Source organism: Perca fluviatilis, chromosome 15, assembly GCF_010015445.1.
Source record: "Perca fluviatilis chromosome 15, GENO_Pfluv_1.0, whole genome shotgun sequence".
NCBI lineage: Eukaryota > Metazoa > Chordata > Actinopteri > Perciformes > Percidae > Perca > Perca fluviatilis.
This window is the reverse complement of record NC_053126.1, coordinates 32,478,755-32,493,422: the sequence shown is the minus strand read 5'-3', so window position 1 is coordinate 32,493,422 and position 14,668 is coordinate 32,478,755. Positions and strand designations below refer to the sequence as shown.

At 40.6% G+C, this 14,668-nt stretch overlaps 1 protein-coding gene across 8 annotated transcripts in view; it reads left to right on the top strand.

Annotated features, from left to right (window-relative positions):
* Nucleotides 1–14,668, top strand: part of LOC120574086 (potassium voltage-gated channel subfamily C member 1-like) — a 118,085-nt gene that overhangs the window by 56,411 nt on the left and 47,006 nt on the right. For 4 of the 8 annotated variants that reach the window (XM_039824156.1, XM_039824158.1, XM_039824157.1 and 1 more), the window contains exons 2-4: nt 3,230–3,361; nt 3,537–4,398; nt 9,151–9,360. In XM_039824156.1, coding sequence (XP_039680090.1) covers nt 3,230–3,361; nt 3,537–4,398; nt 9,151–9,360 — 1,204 coding nt within the window. Of the gene's footprint in view, nt 1–3,229; nt 3,362–3,536; nt 4,399–6,289; nt 6,348–9,150; nt 9,361–9,952; nt 10,758–11,642; nt 11,783–12,548; nt 12,553–14,668 lie in introns of those variants that run through there. The other 4 variants (XM_039824159.1, XM_039824154.1, XM_039824153.1 and 1 more) reach the window with 4 other exon arrangements.

The window sequence follows — 14,668 nt, the reverse complement described above, 5'->3', positions numbered from 1 at the left end:
AATCGAGCAGCCCTAACTCTAAGCCGTGTATGCATATGTATGAAATATTATTATTATTATTATTGGAGGCTTCGACAAACAATACATAATGTGTTAATTAGTGAGCTTTGGGGTTGTTGAATTGTATTACCTTTGGACAAAGCCAGGCTGTTTTAGTTGTTTCCGGTTTCTTTATGCTAAGCTAAGCTAAGCTAACCAGCTGCTGGCTGTAGCTGTATATTAACCATACAGATGTGAAAAGCATATCAGTCTTCTCTTCTAACTCTCTGCAAAAAGAGATAATAAAAGCATATTTCCTAAAATGTTGAACTATTTCTTTAAAGAGACCCTACACTCAAAAATTTGTTTTTCTTATGTATGCACAGGAGGTAGAGCGGTCGTCTGCCAATTTGGCAGTCGTGGTTCGATCCCTGGCCCCTGCAGTCTACATGTCGAAGTATCCTTGGGCAAGATACTGAACCCCAAAGTGCTCCAGATGGCTGTGTCATTGGTGTGTGAATGTGCATGAATGTTTATCTGATGAGCAGGTGGCACCTTGTGTGGTAGCCTCGGCTGCCAGTGTATGAATGTGTGTGTGAATGGGGTAAATGGTGTCTGTATTGTAGAGCACTTTGAGTGGTCACTTAAACTAAAATAGCGCTATATAAATGCAGTTGATTTACCATTTATGTTTATGTCCCTTTATATGTCTTACCTTAACTATACTGACTTTTCTCTGTGTAAAGCTTGTGACTAGAGAGGTGCTTTCACGTTCCTCTCCTGAAGGAAAAATGTCTGTGCACTTCCCTAAAATCAGAGATTCACATATGTCTTGGGCAAGCTTGATTATGCACGTCACTAATGCGTAAACCAATCACTGTCTAAAACAGCAAAGCCAACAAAGAAACCTGAATACTCCAGTGCAGAGCGGACTGTCAGTACAGAGAGCGAAAACACACGGCCATTGTTGCTGTCAGCAACTGCAAGCTGTAGCTTGTAAGCTAACAAGTTAACAAACATCATAAACAATAAAAGATGCTAACTACACCTACCATTCCAATACGATTCTGGGTCTGATTGATGCTGGGTTCAGACAGGACAGCAGCTCGCGGAGCGTCCTGTCTGAACAGCCCAATTGGCTAACATGGGCGCTGGAAAGAAGCGGGCAGTGCTTCAGAGTGCTTTCAGGCGCTTCCACCTCCTGTCTGAACCTTGAGGCTTAAACATGTATCGCTGAATCTCTCCAATGTTTTAGCCATCTTGATGTACACTGCTCTTTCACCGGTTAACCTAGCGCAGCGGTGGTGGGCAGGGCTTGAGACAAGATCCAGAATTTCTCAATAAGGGAGAAAGAGTAGATGTGCCTCCAGCCCCTTTTGATATTTTCTTTTCTACTTTTTATGTTGGAAAACCATGTTAAACAAAAAATTAATTAAAGCAGAGTATTTACATACTTTAAAATGTGTCTGGAGGAGGACTTTAATTAAAACTGTTCAGTAGTGCCTGGTAGGATATCGCAGTTGGAAGTTTTGTATTTCTGGCTCATAACTTACGGTTTTGGTTCAGTCTTAGCACCAGCACACAGACAGCGCCGAATCAGCGCCAAATCCCCGTCCGACGGGCGGATTGGGGAAATGTGGCGTATGGAAGACCGCTTGCCCGGTGTCGCTCGGGGGCCTGAGTCCTTCTGATCGAGGCTCAGCCCATGGACGGTGTGAGGCCGGTAACGGCCCCCGTCGCACCATGAATGTCGCGCCCCCGTCGCGCCGGGGTCTTTAGGGACGAGCTGGTAAACGTAGTGAGGCATTTAGCAGCTAAATAGACTGATATTTTTCTAAGGAGTTAATGGAGACCAATAACAGCTTAAAATGAGAGAATATTGGAGAGACATTAATCATGAGGACACAAACACGACTCCGATGAATGCTAAAGTTGCTCTGTGTCTGCTGGATGTGTTCACAGAAGTGTATGCTTACATGTTAACCATATCAACTTTACAAGATACATGTCAAACGAGTATCATTTTAAGATTGTGGAGTTTTTTCCAAAAAAACAAACAAAATAAAACCAAAGGAAAAGATGAATGCTGCTTATAATGCTCTTCATGTTAGCCATATAAGTATATAAAGTTTGTTTTCTACTACATGTTTTGTTTCCATAAATATGTAACTGTGCTTATCCCACCATGATATCACAACTATCTTTGGTGGGCTGCTTCTTCGCATCAACCTTTGCTTCAAAGTTTCAGAAGAAGCTAAAATATGTACTGATAGTGAAACATGTATGTGGCCAGTATCTAGGCAGCTCATCATCTGCAGTCGGGAGAACAAACATCAGGGTTAAAAGGAAGAAAAAGGGTTTAGAAAACAAATTTCATGCATGTGAACGAACATTGACATCTATCCCAGCACTTAGGAAGACGACTGCTGTTCCACACACTGCATGGAGCACAGGAAGGTGGGGGGAGAAACACAGAGAAAGAGAGAGAGAGAGAGAGAGAGAGAGAGAGAGAGAGAGAGAGATGGGAGGGAAAGGAATAGTTGGGGGCAGGGGGATGCTGCAGAGAAAACGAAATCTTATTTCACACGCCTGTACACTGTACAGAAAATGAATGATAATACGTTACATAAAATATATGAATGATTTGCCAGCTGCAAGGTTTATGGAGTGTGTATGTGCGTGTGTGTTTATTGGTGGTCTACAACAAATAGATGATGGAAAAAAGACTGCTCAACCTACGTGTGGCAGATCTACATACATTCTATGATACATGATGTGTGCTTTCATATTCTTGCTCACAGTAATGCATACATCTCCTTACTCCTCCGTTGTCCATTTATGTTTTCACTTTCTCTCTTTTAAACACACACACACACACACACACAGATACCCTGTGTACCTCATTACTTTTACACTCTCCATCCATCAACCCTCCCTCCCTCCCTCCCTCCCTCCCTCTATGTCTCTGACTTTGCTGTTATCAATGGGATTGCAGCAGTCAGGACTGAATTAACAGCATTCCTCCACTCTCTTCAGTGTGTTATTGGTGCCCCCTATATGCTGCATGTTGGCTAACCACTGCTTTACACATATTACATATGAATACCTAAATACTAATGACGAGGCTTAAACCAGGGGCCCGAAAAATGTCAGTGTGCAGATGTGACAGTTTTGGAATTAAAGGAGATGATGCATGCTTGATGTGCAAATTGTAAAATTGTAACACCCCCCTCTGTTTCTCTCTCTGCAGTATGTGGCATTTGGCTCGCTCTTCTTCATCCTCCTCTCCATCTCCACCTTCTGCCTGGAGACCCATCAAGCCTTCAACACCATCTACAACAAAACAGAGAACGTCACAATTGGAAATGTGACGCATGAGGAGGTACAGTGAAGTTTTAGTGAATTGTTTTTTTGTATTAGAGATGTTAATGCAACTGTAAAAGGGTAGCTGCAGCAATCTAGTATTGCTGTCCTATAAGATGGCAGATTTGAGAGTACATAAATAAGTAAAGGCATTAAAAAATAAACTAAACCTTTGTTTTTCCCCTACCCTGCAGATCGTTTATGAGGTAGTCACAGATGGCTGGCTGACATATGTGGAGGGCGTCTGCGTCATTTGGTTCACCATTGAGGTGATGGCGCGTGTCGTCTTCTGCCCTGACAAGGCAGAGTTCTTCCGCAGCGCCCTTAACATCATAGACTTTGTGGCCATCGTGCCCTTTTACCTAGAGGTGGCGCTGAGTGGCCTCTCCTCCAAAACAGCCAAAGACGTGCTGAGCTTCCTGCGTGTGGTGCGCTTTGTCCGTATCCTGCGTATATTCAAGCTGACTCGCCACTTTGTTGGTTTACGGGTCCTGGGCCACACTCTGCGGGCGAGCACCAATGAGTTCCTACTGCTCATCATCTTCCTGGCGCTGGGCGTCCTCATCTTTGCTACCATGATCTACTATGCCGAACGTATCGGTGCCGACCCAGATGATCCGACAGCTGCGGCCCACACCAACTTTAAGAATATCCCCATCGGGTTCTGGTGGGCTGTGGTGACCATGACCACGCTGGGCTACGGGGATATGTACCCTGAGACATGGTCAGGAATGCTGGTGGGTGCCCTCTGCGCCTTGGCTGGTGTGCTGACCATCGCCATGCCTGTGCCCGTCATCGTCAACAACTTCGGCATGTACTACTCCCTGGCAATGGCAAAGCAGAAGCTCCCTAAGAAAAGGAACAAGCACATCCCCCGAGCGCCACAGCCCGGCAGCCCCAACTACTGCAAGCCAGATGCCCTGGCCATGGCAACCGCCTCGCCACACAGGCTGATGGGTAATGTGCTTGGGCCAGGCATGGTGGGATCAGGCAGCATGATGGGTACTGGAGACTGCCCACTGGCACAGGAGGAGATCATCGAGATCAACAGGGCAGGTGAGTGCTGGAACAGAACTGAGTTTCAATGGGCCTTGAAAGTCCCCCCATATTTTTAATTCAGCATCCAAGCATTTTAAAATGAAATATGTTCAGGTCAACTGAATCAAAGAGAATCAGTTAACAACAGATCTGCTCGTGGAGGACAAAGCAGATCTGTGTAAATATTTCACCTCAAGTAAAACTTTGATACCCTCAGTTGTTTCTTTGTCCCAGGATCAAACCTTGTGATGGATAGGTGTGATTATCTGTAAAACTCTTGATTATTTTATAGATTATAATAGATTATTATATAGATTAGTCTATACATTGTCATAAAATAGTGAATAAATGCATAACCAAAGCCTGAGGTGACATCTTCAAATAACAGCTCAAAACCCAAAAGTAATCAATTAACAATGACCTGAAACCAGCAAATCCTTAACATTTGAGAAGCTGGAAACAGATTATTGATTGATGTTTTTGCTTGTTAATTGACTTAAACAAATAAGCAGTTTCAAGATATTTGCCTCCTTTCAATCAAGTAATCTGTTAATTGGTTAATTGTTTAAACAATAATTTGAACGGTGTCAATGAAACAGAGGCCTCTGAATCATGGATCTAATTTGAACCAATATCACATCTTAGCCCCTTAACGCTGATATTTAGAGTCCTTGAATTCCATTGTGAAAGTCGGGTTTGAATTTCATTTGAGAGTGTTGAAACATGTGTCCTGTGGTTGCGCAGTAGACATCATGGGACATGTTTGCGTATTTTATTTTGCACATGGTTTGCCTTGGTTGAGAAAGGATTTGTTTTTGTATCATATATCATATTTTCTTTGGAACTTTCCTACTTAAAGAGTTTTCAAATTCTAAAGTTAATCACTTTAGTCCCCTTAATAAAAATAGTTATATAAAACTGTCCATGTTTCTCACTTTCTAATCAAACTGATGACCAGAGGTCAGATTCCAAGCACTGAGTTGATGGCAGCAGTGTGTATCAGGTTTTGAAGCTGTAAATAACTTGCTGCATGTCCTCGTTCTTCCTAGAGAGGAGTACACTAAAATAGATTTTAATTTACGATGGGACAAGAAAGCTTATTACTTTCTCCCGACAAATCCATCTCTTCCCTCTCACAGCCAGATGCTGTACCACCAAGGCCGACATGTTCAGATAATCCTGGATTGGGTCTATATACATATACAGTACGTTCTGCCTGTCCAAACATTGATCTAAGTCATCTGATCTCTGCTATTTTAAATGAAATGTCCATCATCTGCACTCAAACACAAAAAACACTTCTTGTGGTGGAGTTTCAGTTTGTGTCTTACAAGATTTAGGGTTTATAACTATGAATAGCCTTGAGATTGGCTTGCCACCACAGTGTGTGACAGCAAACTGACATGTAGTCAGTGTGTGTGTGTGTGTGTGTGTGTGTGTGTGTGTGTGTGTGTGTGTGTGTGTGTGTGTGTGTGTGTGTGTGCGTGCGTGCGTGCGTGTGTGCGTGTGTTGAGTGTGTGTGAGTCTGAGTAAGTGAATGTGTTTGTTTGTGATTGTGTGAGCACTTAAACTTTGCACATAAGATGTGAAAATGCAATTGAGCCCATTAAGTCTCCCTGAACAAACCTCAGCTTTAATGGCGCAATGTTTTTTTCTGCTAATCTCAACATTGACAAACTGTTAACCTCCGCTCCAAGGGTGAACTAAAGTATTTTTATGCGTAGTTTAACTTTATGAACTTTGACATCAAATCTTTGAAATCAACTTTTATGAATCTTGACAGTATGGAGAGCCAGAGTGTCCAAAACATTTTACTGTATTTGAACTTAAATGTCTTACAGGAGAGACTGTCATCCCATATCCCATATCTAATATCTCATCTCTATGACAGCTGACTTTTTCTTTCCAGTGTGGCCGTTCAGAACAACAACAAAACACTTTTGATTTCTGACGTGGTCGGACAACATGTACGAGCAAGTTCTTTTCCAGAATAACCCCCGACCCTAAGTCTTGTTACCAGTTAATCTTGTGCAAACCAGTCCTTCCAGAAAAACGCAGAGTTTTTTTCTGATTGTTGTGGGCAAAAATCCTTGATTATGCGGCATGTTTTCTTAAAAAATGCGATGGAATATGCGGGATATTTATGCAATTTTATGCAATGAAATTGCGGGAACTTGCAAAAAATGCGGGAACTTGCAAAAATTGCGGGAACTTGCAAAAACTGCGGTTTGATGAAAAAGAGAAGAAAGGGATTCCCCCAACACCCTGCTTTTTTTAAACTTAATTTCCAAAAATAGTTTACAGATATTGAGTCATTGCAATAAGTAAACAAATAAGATACAAAAATATATACAAATAATATAATACAAAAGTAAAAATAAAAGTAATAGTCTAAACAGAGGGAAATAAAAGCTACAAAACAGAAGACTTTCAAAAATCGTTAATAATATAGACAGCAGGAGCACTTAAACAAAGACATTTGAGTAGACATCAGATATTAAGATAGGTTTCTTATTAGATACCAACTTAAGAGACTCAAAGTACACGTCAAATTCAACCTCCAACACCTGCTTTTCCATCATAGACAGTATATAATGGACCAACAGACCCCGTTGCTCTGGACGGAGACCAGTGAAGGCTATTAGAAGCACTTTTCCGGTGATCTCTTGCTTTACTGCGCAGCCTCCAACTGAGAGAGACAACGTAAATGTGACGTGAGCAAGGTGTCTGAAAGTTGTAAGTCTTCTGGTAGCTGTGCCAAGAGAAATCTCAATCATTCCCAATCTTATAGAGACGGAGAGCGTAGGTATATGTAAGGAGATAACATAGGCACAGGCTAATTATTGCTAACTAAAATGCTAGTTAACATTAGTAATTAAACCTAAACAGCTCATGTAAGTCGAAACTGCCTGCGAGCTTCTCCTGTACTATATGGTAATTCCTCTACTATGTGACACGATCGTTAGCCTATTTTTACAAAAACGTCTGCTACGGAGCCATAACGTGAGGTACAAGGTAATGGAGCCTTTTATACATTGTCGTGTTTCTTTAGATCTAAACAATGGACAAATAGAGTCTTTAAACGCTTCAGATGTAAAGTTATTCGCTGTCAAGTGACGCGAAAATGAATGCTAGTCAGTGGAATACTAACGGGAGGTGATACCTTTGTAGCATCAAAATGGCGCCATAGGAGGTTCGAGTTCTGAAGCGAAGCTTACCCCCTTGTTTTCCATGATGTTCACGTCGCATAATTACGTCACTTCATAACGTTCCCATGGCAACAGGGGGAAATGGCTGCTCTTGTGTGAAGTAAACGCTTTCTGCTAAGAAATATGTGACTTTTTTGCAACGAAAATGCGGGGATTATGAAATCATGCAAGCACCGCATATTTTGTGCGGAAATCGGCAATTTATGCGGCGAAAGTGCGGCATATTTGAAAAAATGCGGCCCCCGCATGAATATGCGGACTTTGGCTGATTATGCATTGAATTATGCGATCGCATAATCGCGTTTTTCTTGAGGGACTGGCAAACATGTGTGTCCTGTGTGTGTGTGTCCACCCTCTGGCCTGTATCTGTAACTGTTGAGCAGTAAATCATATCAGATTAGATTTGACAGCTGTGTTGAAAGCTGCAAACACTGTACACCCTGTAGCCATCTCCTTTTGTTGTTGTTGTTGTGTGTGTGTGTGTGTGTGTGTGTGTGTGTGTGTGTGTGTGTGTGTGTGTGTGTGTGTGTGTGTGCGTGAGTGCTGTACGTTCTCCCACTCCTCTGTTTAGTCCCTCTCGGTCAGTGCTGAAGTGTGTGTGTGTGTATGTGTCTGCAGCCTGCTCTGCTGCAGTGTGTTGGTCATGTGATCAGGATAGCTATCACAAGCCACTAACGTTCCATTACACCCCTCCTCCTCTTTCCCTCTCTCTTCTATAATTTCTCCATCCTCTCTTTACCCTCTTTAATTTTCTTTTTACCTCCTAATCATTTTTTTCTTCCCATTTCTGTCTCATCTCCCGTTTTCCCACTTTTGTTTCTCATTTCATTTCCAAATCCCTTCTCCTTGTCCTTCTCTCGCTCCTCAACATCTCCGCTCTTATCTCCCTTTCTTCATTTTTATTGCTTTTATGCTCTCAACCTTACCTTCCCTGTTTCTTTCAATGGGTCCACCCCTGCATACTCCTCTTCCGACCATTAATCTATTCTTCTTCTACCTCCCCTCCTCCTCCTCACTCTCTCAACTCCCCTCATCCTTCTTTCACATCGCTTTGACATTCTGTCTTGTTTTTCTGTTTTCTTCTTTGTTTTATCTTCTCTTTTCCATGTTTCCTATTTTCTCCTCTCTCTCCTTCCATTTCCTTTCCATGTCTCTTTATTCTCTCCTCATTTCTCTTCTTCTCGTTTCTCTGATCCTTTCCTTTTTTCTTTCTTCCTTTTCATGTCCCCTTTCCTCTCCTCTTTTCTCCTCATTTCTCTGATCCTTTCCTTTTTTCTTTCTTCCTTTCATGTCCTCTCCATGTTTTCTCTCCTCCTTTCCTATTTTCCTCTTATCTTTTCTCTGATTCCTTCCTCTATTCTTTTTTCCTTTCATGTCCTCTCCATGTTTCCTCTCCTCTTTACCTTCACCCTCACACCACAACTTTCCTTTCCTCTCTCTTTCCCATCTTTTCTCAATTTCCCTCCTCTCTCTTATCTGTTGCCCCCTGATTCTGTTTCTACCACTATTTTTTCTTTACCTCAACTGTTACCCCTACCATCTCTCCATTCCCTTCTCCCAGATTCCAAGCAGAATGGTGATGCAGCAGCTAATGCGGCCCTGGCCAATGAGGACTGCCCCACCATTGACCAGGTCCTTGGGGACGAGCGTAGCCCGGCCACCGGGGGCCTTGGCTCCACCACCAGCCGCGAGCGCTACCCGCATGACCGGGCCTGCTTCCTGCTGAGCGCCGGGGAGTTCCAGCGCACGACAGATGGGAACGTTCGGAAAGGTAGGAGGGCTGAGGGGGGGAGGAGGAGGATTGATGGGGGAGAAGGAGGAGCGGGGGGTAGGGTGGTACTTGAGTGACAGCAGTGGGCTGTCGCTCGATGCATGGTCCTGATTGATATGTGCTGACAGTGTGTGTAGTGTGCAAAAAAACATATAACAGTCAGACACATATATTCCAAGCATACGTATACATACATACAGGTGGAGGACAAAATAATAGGAACACCTTACAATACAAAGGTGTTCATGGTATTGTGACCCCCCCCCCCCCCCAAAGTAACGCAAAAGCACACACCATACAGACAATGTAAAAATATGTAGTGAATAATTGTAATTTAAAATAAAAGTACTTAACAAAGTTGCAAAGCTTAAACTGAGACTCAGCAACACACATAAACACACAACATATTACATTTCCCATCACTCCCCTTTATCATTTTGTGTGACAGCTCAGCATGACCACTAGGCTTACTGCCTTCCAACCATTCAACATGAAAAGCTCACTCCTGTGGCACAAATAACATATCAATGCCAAATCAATGGCATTGATATTTAATCCAACCATTCTTCTTATTTACACCTTTAAACTACAGCTGTAGCAGAGGAACTCCCTTCATGCACTTATCCTGCATCTGTACTGCAGAGGTCCTGCAGAGGCTGCTGCAGCACTGCCATATTTGCTGATGTTAAAGGGATTGGATTTACTGTCCTGTAACACAGAAGTATTCATGACAGCTTGTTTTGTGAACTGTGGTCAAATAATGCAATATTCAGATTGTGCAGATGATTCCTTACTGAGGTGGGTCAACAGTCACTCAGCAGCACTACATGCAGGATAACATTGGTCACCTGTGTCTGCTGTATTCTATGTTAACATAACATGTTCTGTTATGTTCATCAGCTGATACAGTTCTTTGTGTACATATAGCTAAACTGTTTCATTTCAAAACACTGTCCTTTATTGGGATTACAATGTTACAATGTTGAAACAGAGAGTTATTAGGATACAGATAATGTTGATGTTATACTATTATTTTTTACAATATCATTTTTTCAACAAATCCCATGAAAGAAACAAACAGTTGTTTGTTTAAATGGATTAAATTACATATGTTTACCTAAGGTGGACTCATCAAAGCATGCTGATATTAGCATTTGGCTTAAAGTAATGCTGTGCATAAGAATGCCTCACTGAGCTGTTAAAAAAGGCTAAGCAATTTCTAAAAACAGTTGGATACTTTTGTTATTATCAGACGTTATTATCAGACAGGCGGAAATTGGGGAGTATTTTCAGTGGCAGATTTGTAACCATTTGGTATGTATGTAAGATTGACTCAAAATAAACTACAGTGACATGCTACTTTGTGGTAATGAAGGAACATGTCACCCAGTACAACAGTGTGGCTCATTGACGTGATTTTGATAGACAGAGGAAAAGATTTCAGGCTTTGTATACACACACATACACACACACACACACACACACACACACACACAATACGTGCTAGTAGATACATTGTTAATTCTGGTCTTTTCATGGAATTTGTTTGACAATAAGAGAAATACAAAATATCTCCAGCCTCATCCTTTAAAGTACTAACATCATGCACTTACTTGAACTTTTTTTGCAACATTTGAATGCTATAAATGTTTAAGTCTGTTTCTGGATGTCTTGTTTTGAAATGAAACTCTTCTTGTATAAATGTGCAGTATTTTGAATCTGATCTGGCAGAACAGCCAGATCAGATGACTGTCACTCTGTTCTCAGTCATCACATCAGGCTACTTCATTATTGTGCTCTGTCTCTCTCTTTCACAGTCTGTCACTCCATAGTTTATTTTTCTCACTTTTCTATGCTATAATTCATTAATTCTTCATTCTCCCCCCCCTCTCTCTCTCTCCTCCCCACACTCTATTGTGACTCATTTCTGTTCTCACATTTGTTTTTTACCCAACTCCTCCTTTGACTTTCCATTTTTTCTTCACCCTATTCTCCTACTGCTTCTTCTTCTCCCTCCGTTTTCCCTTCCTATTTCATCATTTCCCTGCTCGCTGTCTGTCCTCTTGGTTTTCCTCAACTTCCATTCATTTTTCCTCTACATTTTCCTGCTAACATCTTGCCTTGTGCCACCTTGACCTGCTAACACTAAAATAATTAATTTTGTTTTCAAATATAACCCCTGACCTTTCACCTTTAAAACCCTATACACTCCTCTATACACATGCTATTTCCCCTGACTCACAAACACAAACAAACACTACAAAATACAAACCCACACACAGATGGCTCAGAGTCCAGCAGTGTGACATCCTCCCTGGGAGAGGATTGGTACAAGCCGGAGGGGCCTCTGTTACAGCAGGAGCTCAGTGTTAACTCCACCTCGTCCTGGATCAAACCGTAGAAACACAGAGGTAACACACTGAACAAAGCAGCCAGTCATACAAGCTCCACTCACTGGGAAACTGTACTGAACTGAAAAAACTGATTAGATTAGATTACCCTTCATTAGGGTATAGTAAAACTGATTAGAAAAGATTATATTAGACTAAAATATAACTAGACTATAGATTATATTAAACAAGAACATATGAAAATAGATCAGATTAGATTTAACTTAATTAGATTAGATTCAAACTTTACTTGAATGGGCTTAATAAAACTATACTAGACTAGATTCAGTAATAGTAAACTATATTATATTAAATTAATTTAGATTAGATTTTACCAGATTATATTATATTAGACTGAAATAGATTACATTAAATTAGATTAGACTAGATCGGACTTAATTACATTACAATGAATTGGATAAAAATTAGAATGAACCTCACTTAGACTAGACTAGAGATTACATTTTCTTAGACTAGACTGCACTAAAATAGGTCAAATTAAACCAAACTTCATTAGATAAGAATAGACCAAAATAGATTAAATTAGACTGGACTAGACCAAACTAGATGCTTGGTTATTGCATGATAATATCTTAATGGGCTGAATCAATTTGAATCAATTTGATTTAATTCAATATGTTACGAATCAGAAGATAACAATGGTTGAATTTGAGAGGCGGGAATAGAGCATACAGCACATGCACAAAATAAGATATGAATCAATCAATCAATCAAAACATAAATTTTATTTGTCACATGAAATCGTACGAGGTAAAATTTAAAATGTAATTCCATCAGTGCTGGCCTGTATCCGGTACCTTCTTATCGACTTCAACAGAGAGAAAAGGCTATTGAAGGTGGTTTGGATCTTTAATGATTCTCCTAGTCTTTTTCTTGCAACGTCTGGTATACATATCCTTTAGGCATGGTAATCATTACATGGTAGTCTTAACATGATGATGTAAAGCGGAGTAGATTAGAAGACAAGAGAGAGATACCAAAATGACATGATCAAGTGACAAAGTTGAAAAGAAAAGAGTTCCCACCCCAGAGACATTATAAAGATCAGGCCAGACTATTGTTGAAGCCTCACAACAGACATCACACAGACACACACACACACACACACACACACACACACACACACACACACACACACACACACACAGGTTGAATGTATAAAGGTGCATGCAGGTTGCTTGTTATTGTAAAGCTTTTAAGTGTGGTTCAGCATTATAAGGTGAATAATAGTGGTATGTAGGGTGTGTGTGGGAGGGGGAGGGGGGGGGGCATATGCATGGTGTGTGTGTGTGTGTGTGTGTGTGTGTGTGTGTGTGTGTGTGTGTGTGTGTGTGTGTGTGTGTGTGTGTGTGTGTGTGTGTTTTGTCCATACACTACAAAAGGCTTGCCCCCTGAGCATTGACGTCCATTTTATTTGGTTCACAATGAACAATTTTTAATCAACACTAATATTTTGTTCATATTTAATAGGAATGAATCCTCTATTAAGGGACTGTTATAATAATTGGCATAATGTACATGATAAAAAGAGTGCATCTGTCTACTGTATGTAGGATATATTTTCACTGCTTATTATCAATGGTGTTCCTTAAGCTATTATTAGCTCACTTGCTACTGCTACATTTCATTAATGCTAGTCTTGTCAAATTAATGTAGCACACAGCTAATTATAAGCACTGCAATACATACTGCAATATGTCCCGTCAAAAAAATAATTTTTACAAGCATGTTTTTTGTCGAGAAATTATCATCACCTTTTTGTCATTATTATCAAATTATTATTATTTATAAAGGTTTAACTATTTATCCAACCAAAACTGTATAAACTAGTTACGTGTGTGCCTGTTCCATCCGGTTACATTTTCTCAGTGCTCTCCCATGGGCCTGGTCACGTCAACAGCACAGAATTATTAGCTATTGTGACTGACTAGGCTGGCTACTGAGTTAATTTTAACTTTAACTTTAACTCACTACATCATTAAGCTTCTGGAACCAAATATTAGGCACAAATAAATTCTGTTGTGCCACTTTCTGGTGTGGCCAAGCCTTACTTCCCTGGGTCCAGTTGTTCAAAACATTTAATCTGGATCAAAATTATCCGGATTTGGAAATCCCATTTTTTGCTATCCAGGATCAGGTAATCCGTCGTACTTTTATGCCGGTTTTTCAAAGCAACATTGGATTGGATCACCCTTATCCAGATATATGACCCCTCATCTGAGTTATAACAAATAAAAACAAATATACATTAACAAATATATTGTGGATATTTTGAAAATGTCTTAAAAACAAAACAAAAGGCTAAATGTCCAACAGTTTACAAAATAAAGACTGTTCAGGGTTCTTCTTCATCTGAGGAGGAGAGACCAGCATTTCCAAGCCCTGCTTTTAGGAGGCGGATCTGAAATTTGGCTTTGGTTTGCTGCAGTTTGGTCAGCTTGATTTGTTCCTCTGCCAGGACGATCTGTGCTTCTGCTCTTTCACTTTCTCGTTTAGACATGGGGACAAGATCATTTCTATTTTTATTTTATTTTTACTTTACTATACTGAATAGCTTAATTGGTAATTGGTAGCCTATGTCTACTTCATCTACCTTATCACTGTTACAACGGTTACACAAGTCAAGTGCAAAATATAAATAAAAGTATATACACTACATGATACAAATCTATTATTTGACCAATTTTAAAGTTTTACTACATTTTCTTCCTGGAATCCACCTTGAAATCCTACCCCCTGTTGGGATCAGGATAATCATGTTTTTTTGGATCAAAGCTATCCAAATCCTACTGACAAGTTTTGAACAACACAAACTGAAGGTTTGATCCTGATTAAAACTAGGATTGGATTCCATAATCTAATCGGATTTCAGAATCCTTCTTTCCCTTTTGAACAAC